Source organism: Cyprinus carpio, chromosome A18 (assembly GCF_018340385.1).
Source record: "Cyprinus carpio isolate SPL01 chromosome A18, ASM1834038v1, whole genome shotgun sequence".
In the NCBI taxonomy this organism is placed as follows: Eukaryota; Metazoa; Chordata; class Actinopteri; order Cypriniformes; family Cyprinidae; genus Cyprinus; species Cyprinus carpio.
In genome coordinates, this window is record NC_056589.1 from 4,433,944 (window position 1) to 4,457,859 (window position 23,916).

The window sequence follows — 23,916 nt, forward strand, 5'->3', positions numbered from 1 at the left end:
ATAAATGTGATGGGAAATATAAGCTTTATTCTAATTGTATTAAATATGCACAGCCTTTTAACAGGAACTGTCCTGAGTCGTCGTCTTCTCATTATTATTATTAGACGCTTTATGACAGGATCTTTTCAAAATGAAACATTTCTCAAGATCCATTTAGCGTTGGTATACGATGTGGCATAAAACGGCATAATTACTCAAACGTGACATATCGCAAAATAATAGACGTGACTTGAATGCAGTAACGCTAGATGAGATGCTGCTCATACACTATGGCTTTTTGCATCCGCTTCAGAGCACATGTGCTGTGCTCCTCTCCATCCAGAGAGTGCGAGCGCTTCAGACTCTAGAGGTCTCCATCCTTCAGCATCCACACACGCGCTGTGCATTCTTCTGCATCGGCTACAGACTCAGAGAGAGAGAGAGAGAGAGAGAGAGAGAGAGAGAGAGAGAGGACACCGCGCAACGGCAACCTGAGACGCGCGTCCTCCGTCAGAGCGAACGGGAACTTTGATGATTTGACGGTGAAACCGATGGAAACATGGAGATGATGTTCCGTTCCTTGATGATGGATTCGTCTTTCAGCATGTCCAGATATGCTGTCCTTGTGCTCGTCTCCTAATAGACTGCTGATCCATTTTTCTTCTCAAATAGTCTACTTGTGCTCTACTACAGCTTTTGTGATTGAACACTTGAGTCCGCGTGAAGAACAGTGAAGGAAACGGGGCGCATTGTTTGAATTTTCATTATTGTAAAGGACTTCCAGTTCATACAGGATTCGTGATGTCTGCAGCATACCGCTCCTTATCCCTTTGTAAGTAAACAGAGTTATTTATTCTTTTACAGTGTGGCGTGATGTTTCATTTTTGGATGTCTTAGTTGCTCGTCTCTCTCTAGCATATTGTTCACCTTCAACCATGTCAAATAAGTTTTGGCTTATTATATCAGTGGATAAAGTCTTCAATACGAAGACATGAATTTAACAAATGTAACCTAAGCTTGGTAAGAAGTACAGTTCATAAGACCCCCACCCAGTTGAGTAAATCAAATCCAGATGGTATTGGTTTTCTGGTTTTGTATTGGGCTCACATGAGTTACACCCTTCAGACAGACAACTCTTGAAAATAAAGGTTCCAGTTAGAACAAAAAGGGTTTTACAGTCTAATGCCACCTTTTTAAGTTCAACTGAGAACTTTGTAGTCACTAGTCTTTTGAAAACCACCCTGTTCTGGTGCTCTAATAAACCCAGAAGAACCCATTCATGAAATTCCAATGTCTTTTTAATGTTTTAATCTCTAAAGAACCAGTTCGCTCAACTCAAAAACCCTGTGCAACCAAAGTGGATCTTCAAAAAGAGATTTTATGAGGAACCTTTATTTTAAGAGTGTTCCATTGCGTTTGTGTCTGAGATCCCAATAACATAAGAATACAGGGATAGATAGTACAATGTCATTTTTTTTGCATATATTAAACCATATATCACAAGTTTGATGATGATTATGCATCATCCAAATACTATTGGGATAACAAAAGGTTGCATTTGCCGATTGCTTTTGTGCAACGGCAGAAAATTGAACGTTCTTTGCAGAACGGAACAAAGACAGGGCACCTCGCCCAATCCATATCTCTTAATTTGTTGTGACATCGGATGGCAAAAATAGATCCTCATGTTAAACATCCGGAGATGAGCCGGTGGCGCGAGCCTCTGGCGTCCGGTGGGCACGCGGGTCTCGCGTGTCTGCGTGTGCTGGGGTCAGACCCCGGGAGGATGTGTGAGAGCATGCATGCGTCCATGGGTCACATTCCGAGTCCTCCACCGTCTCGCTCGCGGTTCATTGTCCGATTCTAGGGCTGCACGCGCGTTTGTAACGGGAGTTTAGTGCGAATTTTTGTGACCCGTCTTTTATTATAATCACTGCGCCAAACTTTATCCCAGCTTTCGTGTCGTCTTCGCGTATGTATGATGCAAGATGAAAGCGGTGTGTATTGTGTCTAGAACCTGCCTATTGTGCTCGCTAAATGTGTATTAAAATTCCTCGCGCATCCTACGTGGCGTATTGAGAAGGTCAACGCTGCTGTAAGAGCCCTGACAGAAGCACCAGCTTGTCGACAACATTTCCACACACTGTTATTTTATAGCAGTAGAATTCCTGCGTTGAGGAATTCAGCAAAGTGTCATATGACTCCTGCGAATATTGGAACTGGTTTGGTTTTGTCACAAACCTTAAAGTCTTGACTACGAAAAGCTGTAGAACATATCAACTAAAAAATAATATAGTTGATTTAAAACACTCCAGCAGGACATGTTGTCACGCTCTCTGGGGGTAAGGTGTCACACTAGAAACCTTAGTGAAAGCTATTTCGAGAGTTTTCAGCTATGTTTAGTACAGTAGAACAATTATGAAACACAAAGTGAAATGAAATGCCCCAAAATGCACAAGATAGAATAACATACAAAAATATCAAACCATTATTTTGCATATATAATCTCATTTTAATTAATAAAGAAAATTACAAAATTTAGAACCATGTGACAGCCTTCGCTGTTAAAATGTGAGATTTTGATGACACAAATTTAATACAATTTCTTACAGTTCTCCCATGCATCAAAATCAATAAACAAATCAATTCAATAGTTCAACTTTTGGGTTAAATTTTTTTTTTTTTTTTTTTATACTTGAACCCTTGTTCCAATGCTGTATTTTACAGTAAAATAAAGTGTTACTGTTATTTTAATTTGGAGCATAAAATCTTTTAAAGTGTTAAATAGTTAAAGAGACGTGAAAACTAGCCTGTGTCTGTCTAATGGGAATATTTACTTTACATTCATGTACATGATTTAATTTGCAATTAATTGCATGCTTAATATGACATTATTGCAATATTAACTAATAAGCCTTTGTTTACATATGACATGTTTAATACCTGCACTGCATGGAAAGTGTTTCCAATGCTTTGCTAATAGTACTGAAACTGTAACCCACACACATATGGGATGCTGCTAGTTGGCGTAATCCCATTAGGATGATGGCAAGATGGTAAGAAAAGACAGAGAGTGTGTTACATGCACCCCGACATATGCATCTAATTCATGGAAAATATTTCACAATATAAAGAATAAACAACAAAAAACATACATTTGCATTTGCCTGAAGATAGCCGAAATGTCAAGTTTAAAATTCACAGTAATCAAGTGATTAGATTGCATTTGGGGATATTATCACATTTCACTTTGAGAACTTTTGTGATATTGATTTATCAATCAGGTTACTGCATTTTAAAAGTCATGCTTATTTGCTATTTTATTTTTTATATTTTTTTTTTCAGACAGAATATTATCATTTCAATGTGTTCTTTGGTTAACGATTATCTTCATCTGTGTTCGTGAGAGAGGAATGGATTGAGAACTGGCGCTGTGCTTGTAGTAGGTCCCATTGGCTTGTGCATTAAATTAGTTAAATGAAATAGCCTTGTAGTGTCATAAGTAAATTCCTTCAAGAATGTATAATTCCATTAATGGAAAAAAGCTTTTAAACTGTTAGGATTGACATGTAGAGTTTATCTCATTGCTGAGAATCTTCAATGATAGACTGAATCAATAGTGCGTAATGGGGTAATTTCCATTTCATTTCATTTGATGCTTTTGAAGATTTTACATTATTTAAGTCTAGCACCCTGGAGGAAAGTAATATTTATTTAAAAGTCTTATAGCAAAAATGAGCTGCTGTGCACTGCTGCTATCAGGAAATGAGCTATAAAAAAACGACAAACCAACCAAACTGTACAGAAACTATCTGGATGATTAATCACTAGTCTATCCCCTCGACTGACTTGAATGGAAGACGTTAAATGGGAACTCTGGGCAGTAATAACAGATTGTAATTCACTTGTCAGAAATGTAATGGAACCATAATAAAGAACTTTCTCCATGTCACATGACCACTTAGTGCTCATCCAACACAGCTGAGACTCTACAAAGTCATTATGACCACTAAATATTTGGATTTCCATCATGCAGTAACTGAATGCATTCATCTACATACTGTTCTGAATATCCATTGCAGGCTGCCAATAGTTACGCTAACATGGCCAGTCACTCATTTTCTCGTCCTGTACTATATTTGGCTGATAACCACAGGCAGAAAGAAGATCTCTAGTATATGAAAATGGCAGGACGCTGCAGACCCAGAGGTTATAAAATGACATCTCAATGTGCATGTCCATAAATCACAGGAAATGTGCTCAGAATGAATAAACACACCAAACGCAAAAAAAAAAAAAAGTGACATCTCACCTCCTCACGTGTCCTCACATACACGATTCGCATACACGATAAAATGCTGTGTAATGATGGAAACTTGGGCATTTTAACAGATTTTCTTAAACTAAACATTGGCGCATATTACATTTTGATTTTATTTTTATTTTTTAGTTTTTTTCAATAGATATTTATGAGAAAACGTTTGCTGACTTTAAATGAGTATGTGCAAAGTGGGTGAAATTTTCATCTGGAGATTTGGATTTTTGTTTACTGAAGCTCAGATGTTTGGTCAGTCAACGTAAATAGCATTGCAGTTTTCCAAGAAGTGGTTTGTGCGTCTGGCTCTGTAGTGACATCAACATTCCTGAGGTTTTCCATCAGGATATCTTCCAATTCAAGCCTATATCTACATTTAGGGACACAGTAATCCAGGTCTAACAATTATTTATTTATTTTTTCTTCCCTTGGATATACTCTTTGCCTTGGAATTATATGACATGCCTCTACATCATGGACTCTGAGTTAGATGGTGCAGTGCTGTTATAACAAGCTTCTCCTGAAAGACAGTGTGCTTGTCTCCTGCTGCACCACATCTGAGGTGACATTGTCTCAACTCTGTACTGAAATTCAATATTCTCCCTGTGCTGTAACGCCGCTGCTCCTCACAGTGCAGATAAACAGCTTGATGAGTTCTCCAGATGTGTTATTCTACTCGTTTGGCCTTGAGGAACATGTGGTGCCGTTTCTTTTTGTAAATCGGCTGTGACTCAGTCAGTGGGAGGTGCTTTGACTATGTAATAGAAGTCTTTTAAGTGGTTGTTTCATTTAAGTGGTTGCATCATTTAAATTGCAATATGTTAAAATTTTGCATATAATATATATATATATATAATATTATGGGTATATATTAATATATATATATATATATATATATTGGTACAACCAATGGCACAAGTTTAGGGCGGGGCTATCTGCTTGTCTGACCAATGGCACATCAGGAGAGTAATATGGAAAATAGTTTCAAAATGTTTAATTTTAGCCAATTAAGAAGCCATTGTAAATAGTAAATATAGTGAAAAGTTGGTTTAGTAATGTATAATATGTAATGAATAATTTTTACTCTTTTTTTTATTTTTATGAAAATGAAATTTTTCTTTCATCATTCCTGACATTTCAAACCACCCTTCCCTCAGCTGCGGTCTCATATTTATAGTCTAAAAGTAAATGTTAGCTTTATTTGTCTTAAATACAGTGCCGATCCTAGACTTCTGTGGCCCTACGCAAAACTGTGTTGTGGGGGCTGGCGAGTTATGAATGAGTGAAACACCTTTGTCTGTGTTCACTCCATCTCGAATCGTGCTCACAGAAAGCTCTTGATTTTTATGTGGAAAGGGTGTCAGTGCACCACATTAAAAGAAATGACATAAGCAGTTTTTATAACCACGGGCCAAATTCAAAAACGAAACTAAAATTAAATAATCTTTGAGAGCAAGGGGGCACCCTGGTGTTTCGGGGGCCCTATGCAGCTTGCGTACTTTGCATATAGGGAGGATCGGCTCTGCTTAAATATGAAAATAAAATCCTTTACTTTAACTCTTTCCCCACCACTGACGAGTTATCTCGTCTTTTAGAAGACAAGGCTTCCCTGCCAAAGACGAGTTTTTACAGCTTTTCGCATTTTCACTGTTATGCACTCGGGGGCGCTATTAAATATCTTCTGAATGAGTACAAAACCTCCCGAACAAAAACACGAACAGGATGGGGAAACTAGCGATCTTTTATGCAAACAGATGCATATTAAAAATAATGCGATCATCAGCAATAGACATATAAATGAAAACTGCATAATGTTATGGAGTAAAATGTTGATCCAGGAAGTGGTATGTGGAGAAAGAGTTAAGGTTTGCAACAATGAACAACTATAACACACTCCTTGACCGAGAAAAAAAAAAAAAATCAAAGGAAGCCACAGTAAACACCAGTCCATGTTTGAGTCGTTCTGTAGCCTATAAATCTCCGACTCTTTTTGACTCCCTGGCTAAATTACTCCCAGATGACTTTGGAGCTGCTCAACAGGAACTGCCTATTTTCCTTTATGGCTAACCTTTGACAGATGTTCATGATTGGTCTGGTTTGACAATAATTCAATCCAGCTGCACCTTGGCGTAGCAAAGCCCGGCTTGCTTTCATAAGTCATTGGTCATGAGCGGCCTCTGCCCCTTACTCAGCCCTGATATGCAGGTTTTGGCTTCCAGAATTGCATGGCCCAACAGGATTTTGCTAATCGCCACTTCTATGGTTATTTGCAAGTGAAAGAATTGAGGATTGTGTGCATTATTTGATGCAGTAAATAACTATGAAAGTCAATGATGCAAGGGCAATTACTTTTTGCGGGATTCCTGGAAGTACGTTGTTTGTAGTGAGTGTAAACAGTTTGATGAGGGTTCTCAGTGAGAGAGCTGAGATTAGTACAGTGATAAACAATATAGCCAGAAGAATTACCAATGAACCAAACGATGAATACTGCAAAAGAGAATTTTATAAACAGTCAGTCACTTTTTATGTGATATTTCGGATTTTGGGCAGTGTAATAGAGTGGTTACCAACGTGCAATACACACCTACGTGTATTTATATAAATATATATGTATTATTAATTTATTAATATAAACTGGCATATTAAAAAAAAAAACAAATAAAAAAAAATAAGTTACTCAATATTAAATTCTTGTTTATTGAACGCTTGAATAAAAGCAGTGTCACACATGCAATTGTGCTGTCAGCAGATTCAGTTTACTCCTTTTGTGTTTAAGGCGTGAATCTTTTCATCATCACCCGTGCATTGATGTACAACACAGATCGCACACATTTGCTTTCTTAAAACATCCAGAAAGACCAAATGAGAACAGTGTCTCGGCTTTTGCATCATGTTGTTAGGAGTGATTTTGTCATGGATGTATACTGACTGAACACTCTCCGCCTGAGCCCGAGGCTTTGCTTACTTCCTCTCAAGAAGGGAAGCAGTACCTCAATGAAATCATGCAGGCTTGGCTGAGGCTGGCGTTCTGTCTATTCTGAGCTCAAGCTGCATTTGATCTCAGGGTTTTTTTTTCAGGTAGGGAAGCAGGTAAATATTTCTGTTTTCAGTGAGGTGTATTCAGAGAGACAATAAATAAATAAATATATCGATTGGCAAAAAGATAACAAACTGCTCTAGGAGAAAAAAGCCTGTCTTATCAAATTTTGAAGAGCGTACATGAGGATCATGGATATAAAAGTAAGTGTTTGCTCAGGAAAGAATACCCAGGAGATAGCCTGCTCTATTCTGAGAGATCCACCAAGGCTGTTTAGCTGGAGCTAGAGAATTGGGTTTGTCTGTTAAGTGAAGCTAGAGGCGGCTGTAATAGCAGGTGTTTCTCAGTTTGTCACCTGATTACTTACTGTATGCTAATTCATGAATAAAATCAAGGAACTGATAGTTTTACCACAAAGTGATAGTTTTTCAGCCTTTAAAGGAATAGTTCACCCAAAAATGAACCTTCTGTCATCTTTTCCTCACACTTGTGTTTATGTCTACAGCACACACAAAAAAAAGCTTTAATGAAACTGAATGTCAATGTCATGCAAAGATACAAATATTTCCTTTTACAGTATATGAATGATCAATTTATTAAATGATTTAACAGTATATACATAAATATTCAGAATAATATGTTAATGTGTTAATATATTACAATATATTGAATAATACATAAGGAATTGCTACTTTCATACTGTATATTGAAAAATATGTGACAATATATTTAATTTATTTAATAAAGGATAAAACTATGCTATGCTAAAATAGTGCTATTTTTGTCTTCATTTCTAAATATGTATTTTTTATATGTATCAGTATATAGCCATACATTGTCAATGCATATATTGAACTATAATGGAAAATATAAGCTCTAGTTTCCCCTATATGGAAATGTATTATGTAATATATCACATTATATTTTGCAGCATATTCCCATATATATTTTTGTTCTGTAAAGGAAAGCTCCAAATATCACATAGTACCTCAAAGTTATCTTAGAAATGATTCTTAATGCATTGCATCGACTTTATAAGTTTTTTCATGACTAATTGACCTAATTTAATGCCAGAATGAACTTTCTATCATGGGTGAACTGTTCCTTTAAAATAGGGATGGTGGAATTTAAGGCATGTGTTTAGGTTTTAGAATTGTGTTTTTATTTTCTACTCTGATCTGATTTTCATGCAGCAGTTGTTTTGCATTTTACAGGCATAATGTGTTTTTGTGCTGATGTTCTGTACTAATTTGCTTGCCCAGTTTGGAATTTCTCTTCTTTCTTTCTTTTTTTTTTCCATCTCTGCTGCTTTCCGCTGTGCTTTTGCATTTACTTTCTGATAAGATTGCATGCACCTGCAGTGGTGTCTGTTGCAATGATGCAATGTCTTCTAAATTAGTTTTTCTCTCTCTTTTTGTAGCATTGCCACAAGTTTTTTGCATATCCTTCCAAATCCACTGATAATTGCTATCTGAGAGCTGTTGCTTATGGGGAAATCAGAATAAGAAATCTGAAGAGGCTGCTTATGTTTTGATTGTTTAATGTTTTCATTGTCAATGCACAGAATGCCTGAAAGCAAGATATTCTATTACAGCAGGAAGGGATATTACATCCTTAGGCAGGAAAGCATCTTCTGTCTCCCACCAGGAATTCATTTGCATGAGACTCCAGCATTGTTTCCATCGGTTTGACAGGCAGCTGTAATTGAATTGAATTGATTATAGATAGATACATATCTTCTCCACTGCAGACGCATGTTTCCCCGTGTGGAGAGTGGCCTTTAGACTCTTTTCTCTCTCCTTTTTTTTTTTTTTTTTTTTTTTTTTTTTTGCTTATGTTTTTTCTCTTTGTTCTGGGAAGGGCTGGAGATAGAATGTGAGGGGAAATGTTCCACGTCGCTCTATTTAGACACCCGCTGTTCCTTTCAATTTGAAACAGTCTATTAGCTCTGCTAGCAGGCCAATCCATTTGCTGGTTTGAACTGACATGCTCCAATGTCTCACTTTGTTTCCATCTTTCAAGCCAACATCTTCCCCACCTTACTTTTACTCACTCTGGACCAGCTTGTTTCTATCTACTAGTCCAAAGTTTTCCTCTGATGGACACTAGATTCAGCCATAAACTGCAGAAAGGAAGCATTTGAATCATTCCTGTTAAAAAAAAAAAAAAAAAAAAATAAAATAAATAAATCTACATTTATTCTGCTATTATCTGATGTGATGAATGTGTATTTTTATTTATATATGCAGTTTTATGTATTTACATTAATACAAATTATGTACCTTAATTTTCCTTAATACCACTTATTTACCTTAAAATAATAGAGAACTGTCATTTTATATGACATAAATGATGTCATAGAGCCAAGTTCCAGAAAAGGAAAAGGCATCCATTCCATAGCATGACACATTTGTTGTTGGCGAAAGCATTGTTTTACCTCTGAAAGGTCATTCATTAGTGGGAGAAATCTGCACAAAGGGAATATGATTGCATTGATCGCTTATTGAACTGATGGATGAGATGCAGGCCAGGGCTGAGGATTTTATGATACTGTAATAAATCGAGTTGATGTTTGTACTTCCAAGACAATGTGCACCTAATGACTGTTATATATTCACTGTTCCCTTAATGGACCTCCTATGAGTTAAAATTAAGGAGTAAATAAATAAGTGAAACAGACATTAATGTTACATCATAACATCGCCAGTTTGTTTCACTTGTATCGCCAGTGTGTCACTTGAGCTTTGATGATAATTAAATTCATGCAAAGAGTACAAATAACTGGATTTTGTTCATGTCAGTAAAGTTTGTGTGTTTTAATAGTGGTTCTTCATCTATTAATGATAATTGAGTTGCACTATAAGACTGCATTTGCACGTTGATCTCAGTGCATGCTGATATTTTATATTGTTAGCTGTACTGTTTTGAATTATATATATATATATATTGCATTCATCAAGTTCCAAACAGCAAACAATGAAATTATTATTATCATTAATAGACCATTTTAATTCAATTCCTGTTCAGTTTATCCTTAGCATTACCACATGGTTAATCATCTGTAAACCCTTTTTAACAAAACTAATGTAGGCCAATACATAAAGTATATTAAAGTATCTAATTTTGCCCATGAAGCATATTTCAGTGCCTAAAGTATAACAATGTGCAAGGCAAAATGCTAAAAAGGCTTTAAAAAAGGGATGGTTTTGGATAGTCACCAAGTGAAATGGATTTTATTTCTGGATTTTATAATCTGCATAAGCATTGGTACTTGTACAAGGAAGTAATATGCTTAGGTGATGAATGGCTTAATTATCAGGCCTCAGTGTCAGACATTTCGTTCTTCATACTAGAGCAAAAACATTACATAAAGAAGTATCGGTGATCAGTCACAAGGCTGTCTGCAATTAACTCCCTAATGCGCCTGATTACACCAACTCCAGCGTGCCCGTTTAACTAAGTGCTTCGACCTTTTAAACTGCTAGTGGCTGCACACACTCAGTGTTTGCACTCAAGATTAAGCCCTTGTCCAGGTGCTTTCACCCTTGAGAAAATGGTATTGTGCACTACACTTCTCTGCTGTAAAATGCACCCACCTTTCTTCTCTATTCTTCGGAAGCGGTTTCCGAACAGATGGCGCACCCACCCTTATTTTTTTACGAGTCGTTAGACTTGACTTGTTGATGAAATGGAGACATTCCGCTACCCTGCTCATGCAGATGTGTATCTTTACAGTTTAATATATCTTCAGTGTCGCTGTATACCAGGTGCAGGAAGCGCTGTATAGCCGGCGGCATCTCCATACATTACACAGCATCTGACAGAGGCAATATCATATACCTTCGCTGTTAGCATCTAAAACACAACAGATTTATTCAGAGACACAGCCAAAGCATTTGGTTGCTTTCTCTGTTTGGTTGAAACATGCACACTCCCACATTGAGACCTTGAGACTGGGTCTGCGTATGGCATAACAAGCTTACCGCACCTCAGGGAGCAAACATTAAAGCCGTTCTCTTCCTGAGTCCCAGCCTGCAACCATATTCCTCTGTACATGCTTAATTGTTTAGTCATTTTTGGCTTCCCTTGCGTCTCTTTCCAGCTGATTATTTATGATTTTCATGTCTCCATGTTTCATCAAACTAGAAAACAGTAATATTTCAAAGAGAGGTACGCTTGAAATAGATGGAAAGGAAGTGGTGGTGTTTGGCAAGTCGGAAATACTAAACATGCATGAATGTATTTGCACACAATGCTTCATTCACTATTAACTGGTCACAAGAGTTCCTATGTGAGCAGAAAGTGTTCTCCCGGAGCCAACCTGTCCTCCAACTAATACGCTCGTATAGGTCGTTTGTCCAAATCCCTGAAATACGACCCATCAGAGCGTATACTACAATTGCGCCCCTATCGGCAAAAGGTCGTTTTTCATATTAATGTTTTGTACTCTTTTATTTGCACTGTGATTTGCGTTTCGTGTAGATCAGTTGGTAGATTATTGCGTTATACCTTGATATGCAATCATGCTATCGTGGGTTTGATCCCAGAGAACGGATGTGCACGTAAAATGTATATGCTCAATAAATCATAATTTAGCATGATTTCTGTGAGGGTTAGGTTTAGGGGGTGGGGTTAGGTGTGGTCATTCGAACGAATAAGCCACCTAGTAAAATATGTACGAATTACTGTGAGATCGGTGTAAAAAGACCACACATTGCATTTAAATAAACGTGCGTTTTGATTGGTAATGACGTTATATACGTCATTTCATGACGACAGACGCAACACGATACTGTCATTATTTTTACGCCCGCTAGAGGCCGCTTAACTTTAAAACGTAAATATAGGTCGTAATAAGGTGCTTGCACAAACGACCTATATGGTCGTTTTTTGTTGGAGGACAGGCTCCCCGGAGCAGGTGCATACACACATGAATTTCTTTTATTGCCTACTTTTTTAGTGTTAATGAATCTGGATTATCCCAAATAAGGGTGCATGTGATCATCTCCATATGAGGGCTTTCCTACGAAAAAAAAAAAGTACTAATTGTCAGGACTTATGTTTTTACGACACACACACACACACACACCACACACACACACACACACACACACACACACAAACATTAATGAAGCATTCTGCTATGATTCTCTAAGGCCACTGGGAATGTGAAATGCTGTATGTTTGATTACAGTTGGTTCCAAATTTGATTTTAAATAAAAGAAAACACTTCTCAATGAATCCGGATTCTGCTTGAAAACCGGTTTTACGCAGTGCATTCACTTTGTGCATTACCTTTATTAACTGACACCCTAAAATATACATTCACTGTGCGGTCCTTTCAGTTGCATTTCTTTATATTTGCACTTAATTCCATCTGAGACAGTTAGTAATACAGTTCTCAGGTTTTATTGTATATTTGCATACTGAATGCGGATGGTGTTTTTTCTTGCATTTATTTGCATACCGATTTGCACTATTTATTGTATAACTGCATTTAAACTGCAAAGATGGCATTCCTTTGAGATGATACTTGTGACAGAAAATCAAGAACCGTTCGAGTTTCTTCATGATCACAGCAAAGTGGATCTGATGTGACATTTCATTTACACAACGAACCAAAGCTTCAACCCTTAAAATGTTTGACTGTTCTTGGTTTTGCTGCCTTGTAAGCAGCTGTATTTTTGGACATGCACATCAAATATTTTTCAGTGCTGTTATTGAGTTGCACTTTGTTCTTGTCACTACTGACTTGAAATTACATTTCAAAACTAGTTGCAGGTACAATACATTTAAAATCCCATTTAATCTTATCATTTTGTTTCCTGTGTATTTTTATACAGTCAAAGGATGTTGGAGTACTCAAATTTGGCATGATTTGTTACCCTTGGTCCAGAGAGGCTTGGAGGGAGAATATAGCTACGTTTGCAATATGAGGCTTTCAGAATAATTAAAATCTAAGCGAGGATTGCAGCAAACCTTAAACAATGTCTTATTGACTCTGACTTTTGATATATTGCAACATATGGAGCACCAGTGCCAATTTTATTATTTTCATCTCCTCCGGGGAGTTGTTACATATTTTAACTCATTGCTCTTGTCTTTGTTTGCTCTTTGATTCTTCCTTGATTATGCAAAACCAACACAGTGTGATGTGAAAGGGCATGTGATCTCTTAGTTGGTTAACCTTTCCTCTTGGATGCTCTTTTGACATTGAGCAATGTGGTGGATTCAGCTCCTCACCAGCCTCTGTGCTAATGAGGCAATTAAATCCCTGGGTGTCGTGGTACAGAGGGCTGGGAGAGAGGGAAGAAAGGGAGTATGCTGTCTCAGCAAAAGTGGCCCAGAGCGCCCATTAAATTCCATCTGAATGCAGATATGGAGCTCTGCTGGGTGCCACACAGTCTTGTCACATGTCGCATGAAGTACTCTTGCTAGAGATTCCAATCCATCCAGTGGATTGCGGTTTCCTTTTTTATTTTTTTATTATTATTATTATCTTTTTTTTTTTTTTTTGTATTTTGTATGCATTGAGATTCGGATGTTAGTGTAAGAACAGGCCCTGATCAGCATGCATCACTACTATGATGATAGCTTATACCAGGTGTGTCCAATCTTGGTGCTGCAAAAGATTCTAGTAATCGTGAACACCTTAGTTCGAGGTTTGAACCTCAACTCTGCAGGAGAGTGGCCCTCCAGGAGCAGGATTGGACACTTCTCACTTGTATGTAAGTTTACAAATTTGCACAGCTTCCCCAGCTTTAAACCTCAGACATGCTAGAAGACACAACAGGCGGGAGAACATAGGAAGAGGCATCTCGAGGTGCCCTCGTTTGACTTTTTTCCATCCAAAAACACCCTAGCAACCACATAGCAGTTCACTTACAACCAGAGGGCCCTTAAAACTACCAAAACTCTGTCACATGCCCTTATCATGTCCAAGCTCCACTTGCACCCTTCATATTTAGAAAATGTGGTTTACAGCTCATGCAAGGTAAATAAAGATTTTCAACAGCAAGATTGGTGCAAGAATTTCCATCTTTTTAAATTGTGGTTAGTGCTGCTTTGCAATTTGTGCCATCCCTCTGTCTGTGGGCAGGAATACAAAATTTGTAGTTTTAACAAAAGCCTCAAAGCTGTCCAAAGTCCACCACAAAACGTCATTTTGACAGACGTAATCTGACAAATAAATTAATCTGGGTCCATAGTACACTGTTTATTTACATATACTACAGACATTGTACCAACACAAAGTTGTCTGTGGGGCAGTAGTGGCCTAATGGTTAGTGAGTCGGACTTGTAACCCAAAGGTGACGGGATCAAGTCTCAGTACTGGCAGGAATTGTAGGTGAATGAACAGCCCTCTCTTCCACCTTCAGTAACCCTTGAGCAAGGTACTGAACCCCCAGTAGCTCCCTGGGCACCATAGCAAAATGGCTGGCCAATTCTCCAGGTGTGTGTTCAGTGCTTAGATGGGTTAAATGCAAAGCACAAATTCCAAGAATGGGGCACACATGTCACTTTCACTTTACTGTTTGAAAATAGCCTTATCCTTTAAGCTAGGTAAGGAACTTTGTGGGGACAGTAGCATTTAAATCACAGATGGTGACCAGCAGTGTCTTTTCAGCAAGGTAACTACTGGTGACAACCTTGCTTGATCACTTATGTAGTCTCTGATGTACTGCAGAGTTTGGGTCCCACAAGCAAAACAGTAGGCAATCAAAAAAACATTGTGCAAAAGAGCAGTGCTGGTACCTTTTTTTCTTTTCCTGCTGAGGTTATTTGTTATAAGCAGGTCCTGAACCAGGTTCTTGTAGTTGTCACAGCAAGTGCTGCTTTTCTTGGGTGTAGAGTAGTCACTAGTAAGTGGGTGACATTTCCCAGGTGCTGAGCGTCACAGTCTGTGTTTATCTGCCTCAGACAGTTTAGCACAGCATCTCCTCATGGTTTCTGTCTTTGGGTCTGTGTGTACTTGGCTATTTAGGAGCGTTTGACCTAGGAAAACACAGCAGAAGCGTCTCGGAAGTGGCCACTGAGCCCTCTGCTCCTCGAGGAGAGTGTTTACCTTCCCTCGCGCTACCTCCATGACTTATTCATAGCACAGAGAGAGCCGCCACACTTCAGAGAAAAACGCAGACCCATGTAAACAGCAGCGTCTGCACCTCAGTGGGCAGGAGAGGACTTTTGTTACTCACCTCGTTTTGACCTCTACAGCACTTTAGTGACAAACACACTCCAGGACAGTATTGCAGATAGGTTTCTGTCCCCTCTGGGCTGATATTATTCAGAGTTAGATACTGACTGTTTACACCACACTGCAAGTGGAGAATTGTGGAAATAAAGTGCCCCCTTTTGTGCAATTTAATTACAGTGACATCAATTAGCTGCTAGCAGTGTGGTTCACTGTAATGTTTTGCCATGACGTTCACATTAGGGCGCCAGGCTAATGTGTTTAAACCAGACACAATTAAAACGAGTGCGCTGCCTGATAACGACAGGCTTACAGCTACTCTGAAGGAATTACGGAGTATAGCTGTCTGTCTTATAATGTGCAGCTTATCCGACAGATTCCCTCTCTTTTGCGGCCGGTAATGAATGGCTGGTGTGGCATACTGTATCTTTAGGCACAGTGTATGAAAGGCAGTGTCTTGTGCTTAACGATGCAGAGCAGGGCTCATTATCTCCACACAGGTGGGGCCTGGACAGGACACGACAGGAGAAACTGTCAAGAACAGACAGAATTGTCTGTCTTGCATGACGCAAGATTGTAACTACACTGTGTTGTTATGTCATCTTCTGCAGTCAATCTGTTCAAGTGGGTAAATTATTTGATGCCCATTTTAAATTTTTTTTTTTTTTTCAGAAAACCCTGTAGGGTTATGTATACCCCCTATTGATCTCTGGATCACATGATCTGGATCAATACCCAGAAATCACTGCCCTGTATTCAGTGCCAGAGAGGGGGACGGAAAGGCAGTCTGGCTTGTAAATGTTGACTGTATGGCGCAAGGATCGGTCCTTGAAAGTTCTCTGGTTTGCAACAGCTGAGCACATCAATGCTATCATGGTAAGAAGAAGGTCATCTGTCCACCACAGATGTATTTATGGCCCTGGAGGACATTCGGGGAAGTTGCTCCCTCCAGAGTTTCACAGAAACATGCGACTCCATTCCAAGGTTCTGCTCTGTATCACAGTGTTTGGCTGTTTCATTAGAAAAGACTTGAATTGAAGTTGAAGCACCTTGGAGAGTTAGATGTATGTCTGGCTTTAACAATGTAAGACATTACATGCTCTTTGGGCATTTCCAGACCTGACTTTGGAGTCCTGGTTGTAATGAGCGATCGACGTGCTGGTTAGCAAAATCTAACAATCGACTTGAAGATGGATTGACAGCATGGTACCTTTTTTTGCTGCAGCATCCGTAACAGACACATTGAGGCATGAAAGGGACGGGAATATTGACCAGCTAGTAACTGTTCTAGACTTCTGCCTGCACTCTGAGGCAACAACAGCATCCTCATTGTTGTGGAGAACTAACATGGTTAATCTGCCCTTTTAAAGTCAAAATTAACTGCATTTAATGTAATCTTATTGCATTTTCCTTTGTGCCCAACTTTTCCATCAACATGTGATAACTTGCTCCACCTCTAAAGTGACTGTCTTTCGCGAGTAATTAATATTAACCATTAGTCAAAAAAATATTTTACCAATGTTTAAGGTCTCATTCTGCGATACATTAATTCATGATGGATAAAATCTAGACCCTACATCTTTTTAGTATTGTGTTTTATTATGAAGCATGTCAAATTTCCAACATAAAATGGATTATGAATGCAATTTATGTTGACTTGAAATGGTGCAATGTATGTTTTTGGCCAAGCCATTCATGGGTCTGCTAACAAAACATTGCTCTATTTCCACATTCTTCCACATCTTCACCTTTCATCTGATTGATAGTTCATACATTTTTAGGAATGAAAAGGTTAGTAAATATGTTACTATATATCAAATATGATCCATCAATCTTTAGAGGAATGTTTCTCTCAATCATCATTGTATTGCTTTGCATTATATGTTTTGCCTCCATAATAAAAACATAAAAATGTTGATTTATGTTGATAAATCTATCAACATAATGATCAAGCTATAAGAATTTAATCTTTTTGGACACATGAATATCAGCATCTGCACCAAACTGCTTATTTTTGTTCAGTTTGTGACTTTACATAAAGTTGCTCCATATTTTAAGTTGCTCTATATCATACTTTAGAGCCATAAAAGCCTGATGTAACCGAATATGATACAAAACACTATATTTTCCCAACCCTCCCTTCAGTGCCATTGCCACTCACCTTCTCTGATTCTCTAGCATTTTATTCTATATTTAGTAACTTCTCACAATTGATTCAGAAGGATATTCCTGCGGCACAGATAACAGCATTTAACCCCTCATGTCAAGCAGGCAGACATTTGGATTTATCAATCGACATTATAATATGAAGGCATTAGTGTCGAGATGCATGGGGTGTCACGACACGCACACAAACAGGTAGATCCAATTGCAGTATGTTTTATTAGGATAATCCAAATCTCATGGTCAGCCAGGGCAAAGGTCACAATCCAGGTAAGCAGTCCAGAAACAAGAAACATACACAACATCCGAGAACCCCACGACAAACCAGGGTGACATTCAACAAGGACTCCGTGACAATGACAGAACAACCGGGTATTTTATACCAAGGAAATGACAATGCTAACGGGGAATTGGCTGAGTGCAATGATTGATAACCACGGACAGCTGAGTGCAATGAGCAGTGGTGAAACAGACAAGACTATGGGAAATGCAGTTCTAAAGTGGAGTGACGATAAGGGGAAGTGAGACCTCTAGTGGCCACCCAGGGAGACACAGAACAGACACCGTGACCACTACCCCCCCTCTAAGGAGCAGCTTCCAGATGCTCCTCAGAACAAAATAACCAAAAAACAAAGAGACCAGGAGGGGGTGGACTGGTGGCAGGCAGAACAGGGGGAGGGATGGCGGGCCAGGCCCGTGTAGGGGAACTGGGACCCCGGCAGTGATGGCTCCCCTGGTAGCCCAGTGGCTCGGTCAGATCAGGGGCCATGGTGGACCCGAAAGTTCAGGGGACCACGAGGGACCAGGCAGTTCAGGTGGCCACGGTGGACCCGAAAGTTCAGGGGACCACGAGGGCCCAGGCAGTTCAGGTGGCCACGGACCCGAAAGTTCAGGGGACCACGAGGGCCCAGGCAGTTCAGGTGGCCACGGTGGACCCGAAAGTTCAGGGGACCACGAGGGCCCAGGCAGTTCAGGTGGCCACGGTGGATCAGTCCAATCTCGTTGTGCAGACGGCCAGGGAGGAATTCGCCATTTGAGTGGCCCGAACGGAACCTGCCAATCGGGAGCCAGTAAGGAGCAGGCTGTGGCGATGGCCAGGTCACGGCATTGGGAACGGCATCGGGAACGGCCTCAGACAAGGGCACCGCCTCGGGAACGGCCTTGGACACGGGTATCGCCTCCGGAACCATCTCGGGCCCCGCATCGGCCTCCGGAACAGCATCGGGCACCGCTTCGGCATCGGGCACAGCCGCGGGCAGCCACCGCCTCGACCTGCGGAACAGCATCGGTCACCGCCTCGGCATCGGGCACAAGCCTCGGCATCGGACACAGCCTCGGTAATCGGAAAAACAACATCGGGCACCGCCTCGGCATCGGGAACAACATCGGGCACCGCCTCGACCTCCGTGAACAGCCTCGTCTCGGGCATTACAATCGGGAACCGTCTCTGGCACCGTCTCTGTGGCACCGCATCGTGCACCGCCTCGGCATCGGCACCGCCTCGGCATCGGGTACCGCCTCGGGTACCGCCTCGGGTACCGCCTCGGCATCGGGCACCGCCTCGGGCACCGCCTCGGCAACGGGCACCGCCTCGGCATCGGGCAACCGCCTCGGCAACGGGCACCGCCTCGGCACCCCGCCTCGGCATCGGTGGGACATCGCAATCGGGGACCGCCTCGGGCACCGCCTCGGCATCGGGCACCGCCTCGGCCACCGCATCGGGCACCGCCTCGCATCGGGCACCGCCCGCAGCGGGCATCGGGCACCGCATCGGGCACCGCCTCTGCATCGGCACCGCCTCGGTTAATGGTCTCGTTCCTCGGGCACCGCCCTCGGCATCGGGCACCGCCTCGTGCCCCGCCTCGGCATCGGGGGCACCGCCTCGGGGAATTGTCTCGGCCTCGGGCACCGCCTCGGCATCGGGCACCGCCTCGGGCAACCGCCTCGGCATCGGGCACCGCCTCTGCACCCACCGCCTCGGCATCGGGCACCCGCTCGGCATCGGACATAGCATCGGGGGACCGCCTCGGCATCGGGCACCGCCTCGGCCACCGCATCGGCATCGGGCACCGCATCGGGAACCGCCTCGGCATCGGCCACCGCATCGGGCACCACCGCCTCGGCATCGGGCACCGCCTCGGCCACCGCCCGGCATCGGGCACCGCCTCGGCATCGGGCCCGCATCTAGGGGAACCGCCCTCGGGCATCGGGCACCGCATCGGCATCGGACATTGCATCGGGGACCGCCTCGGGCACCGCCTCGGCATCGGGGACCGCCTCGGGCACCGCCTCGGCATTCAGCGGGACCGCCTCGCATCAGACGGGCAGTCACGCATGCCTCGGTATCACGGAAACATCGGGCACCGCCTCGGCATCGGTGGGCGAAAAACAACATCGGGCACCGCCTCGGCATCGGAACAACATCGGGGCATCCGCCTCGACCTCCGGACAACAGGCCTCGGGTCCCGGGCCGGGGGGGGCATTACATCGGGCATGGCCGCCTCGGCATCGGGCACCGCCTCGGCACCGCCTCGGCCTCGTGCATAAGCATCGGGAACCGCTTCTGTCTCGGCCACCTTCTCGTCCTTCGGCATTGCATCGGAACCGCCCTCGGGCTCGGCATCGGTCACCGCCTCGGGAACGGCCTCGGCATCGGGCACCGGCCTCGGGAACCTTGGACACCTCCACCTGGACGACCGCGGCCTGCTCGGGAACGTCCTCCCTGGACGGCAGCGGCCTGCTCGGGAACGTCCTCCTGACAGGCAGCGGCCTGCTCGGGAACGTCCTCCTGGACGCAGCTGGCCTGCTCGGGGGAAACGTCCTCCGGGCTTTGAGGAACGGCTTGACGCCTGCTCCTCCTCCTGCGGCCTCTATGATGACGTGCCGGTGGCTCCTTGACGGAAAGACTCAGGCGTTTGCGGTCAACCATCTTGTCTCCAACACAGGTGTAGATTCGACCCTCCTGTGCAGTGGTGCTGGGCTGGTGGTCATCTCGTGCTGTGGTGCTGGGCTGGCGGCCATCTTGTGCTGTGGCGCTGGGCTGGCGGCCATCTTGTGCTGTTGGTGCTGAACTGGCGGCCATCTTGTGCGGTGGCGTACCGGGCTGGCGGCCATCTTGTGCTGTGGCGCTGGGCTGGCGGCCCTGCTTCTCTGGAGACACAGGTGTTGTCGAAGTATCCCATTGAGCACGATGGCACAGGTAATGGGTTATAACCCCCCAAAAGTCTAGGATCTCCAGCCCCTTCATGTCCCATTGAGGTAAAGGGTCATCCAGACAGTTTGTTAAAAAAGTCCTTCAGTGCTGCATAGTTATAACCCATCCCGACCGCCATGGTCCAAAACAATTGCGCCAGGCCACCCACCTCACTCCCCTTTGACGAAGGGTGGTTAAGTTCCGGAATCTCCCCCTCCGTTCCTCCATGGTGGCTGGGGAAACCGATTCGAAAATCCCACACCGCTTGGCTCTAGGCATGACGGAAGTCCTTCTGTCACGACACGCACACAAACAGGTAGATCCAATTGCAGTATGTTTTATTAGGATAATCCAAATCTCATGGTCAGCCAGGGCAAAGGTCACAATCCAGGTAAGCAGTCCAGACAAACAGAAACATACACAACATCCGAGAACCACGACAAACCAGGGGTGACATTCACAGGACTCCGTGACAATGACAGAACAACCGGGGTATTTATACACACGGAAAGGACAATGCTAACGGGGAATTGGCTGAGTGCAATGATTGATAACCACGGACAGCTGAGCGAAGTGCAATGACAGTGGTGAAACAGACAAGACTATGGGAAATGCAGTTCTAAAGTGGAGTGACGATAAGGGGAAGTGAGACCTCTAGTGGCCACCCAGGGAGACACAGAACAGACACCGTGACATGGGGTTTTCAAAGCCCCTATTATTATTATTTTTTTCGTTTTCCATTTTAAACTAGTTTCTGCTTATCACAGGTGCTCTAGGAGGCCGTTCATGGATTGATCTGAAAATAATTACGTGAATTAATTATTAGAAAGACCTCATCATGAGGAGTCCCATGTGTACATATGTGTTGTAGAAGGAAGAACAGAGTTCAATGAGAAGCGCAGTAGTTTGCCCTTTACCCGCTCCTGTCCTCAGTGACTGCAGGCTTTCAGGTCTGACCTGATCCCCCTGTGTACTTAAAACATCAGCCCACAGAAAATATCTGTCATTTCAAGGGTGCCACACTTCAAAATGTCCACATTAACAATCATGTGACCCTCACACACACACACACACTATTCTATCACTCCTTCAATCTAAAGGGTCAGCCCCAGATTCACTCTCTGAATTGGTATTGTTCCCTTTGACACAATCTTGTATGAGGAAACATTTTCATTGTCTCATTTTTCTGATCTCAAACATGTGGCTGCCACTCTCTCGGCCTCCCGCTGTGTGTGATACGTGCTGCTGCAGGAGGCAGAGCAATGAAAATGATGATGATGGATCCTCATAATCGAGTCCTGCGTACCAGAGCAGCTCACGTGTCGATCTGATGGAGACCAAAACAGGTACCACTGAGTCAAGGCTGTGTGCAGTTATACGTGGAGGTGATCTAGAGAGAGAGAAAATCATGTAACCTCATCCATCATCTGGTATCTTGGCCCTGAGACTGCTCTCAGAAACTGTACACACACACACACACACATACTGTTGTTCTGATAATGTGATCTAAAAATTGAGTCAGTGTACAAAGAAAATGACAAAGTTGTCTGCTTATGTCTGCGTTTGTGCATGAAAAGATCTTCTGTATAAAACTCTGTATTGTTTCTGTTAGGAATGGGCAATATAACAAAAAAAAAAAAAAAAAAAAAAAAAAAAAATTTGCATTTGAATTTTGTGATGTGATGTGATGCACTGTAAAAAAAAGTAAAAAAAAAAAATTAAATTTTCATTCAGAAACTGCTAGTAAATTTCACAAGTAATTACTGTAATGAAGTCGTAACACATTGATTTAAATATGAAAGAAATTGCTGAAGTAAAATGAATGACTGAAATAGTATTTTCCTGTAAAACATACTCCAATAATCTTTATTTACAACTTCCAGAAATATTTTTACTGTACATAAAATTAGTGTTTTGTTTTGTTTTGAGTTTTGTTTCAATCACAGGAACCATTATTTCAACCAAAAATCTACTGTAGCTTGTTAATTAAAATTCACCGAACAAAGCCACTTTTTCCACATTATTCAATGAATTAAGACAAAATATTTGCAACAAAAATACAAATATATGGATAGTAATACATGGCAATACTCTTCCTGTTAGTTTATTTAAAGATATATCACTTTGTGTAAGACATTAATATAACATTTTAATATATAAAAAGTAACTTATTTGTAACAAATATTGTCAGATTGTGACGTTACAAACAAATCACTGAATCAGAATTTTGAGTTAAATAATTTAACCAAAAATAAATAAATAAATAAATAAATAAATACTCATACTCTAATTTAAAAAATAAATACTCATACTCTAATTTAAAATTAGTCTAATAAGAGACTAAGGTTATCATCATAATTCTAATGTCACCAAAATTATTGTGAATGTACCATAAGTATATCATATATCGCCCAGCTTTAGTTTTTTTCCTTGTGTGGTTTTATAATAAAATATGTAGATAAAGCAGTGTGGTAACCTTGGGAGGTACTTTCCCTCCCCACTCCAAAAAAAGTGTGATGCAGCAAGACCCGTCACTGGAGAAGAGCGTGTTGTGTGTGTGTGTGTGTGTGTGTGTGTGTGTGTGTGCAAGTACAGGTGCCTGATATGAAATTCACCTCCTCCTGTCTCAGATGGGATGTGTGTGTGCCCAGTCAGTGCGAGTTTCTGAATGCTCAGTGCCCCTTCCTCTTCACAACCGTCCAGAGGAGAAAACACTAGGGAGAATGGAGACTGAGCAGTGAGGCACACTAAGAAAAGATATAACATAATCATTTACAATGTATCGTTCCTCTCTCCCCATCTCCTTTATATGAAGTCCTTCATAACACCCTTTCCTTCTCATTTCACTCTCTGCCTCACTAAACCGGATCATTGTTCCATGTAAGTGGTACAAGATCTTGCATGAGCCTGACTGGCTGGAGACAGTCCGGTAAAAGTGCCATCTATCTGGCCTTCTTCACCGTTTCAATCATCTGCTCAAGAATACAACCTCAAGTCAAATATAGGCTTCCTGGTTTTACCACACACACACACACACA

The 23,916-nt window shown here is 41.8% G+C and overlaps 1 protein-coding gene across 1 annotated transcript in view; it reads left to right on the plus strand.

Annotated features, from left to right (window-relative positions):
• The first annotated feature begins 427 nt into the window (after nt 1-427).
• Nucleotides 428-23,916, plus strand: part of LOC109054785 (CXADR-like membrane protein) — an 83,390-nt gene continuing 59,901 nt past the window's right edge. Inside the window, exon 1 of the mRNA XM_042774817.1 lies at nt 428-811. Coding sequence (XP_042630751.1) covers nt 781-811 — 31 coding nt within the window. The 5' untranslated portion in view covers nt 428-780. The remainder of the gene's footprint in view (nt 812-23,916) is intronic.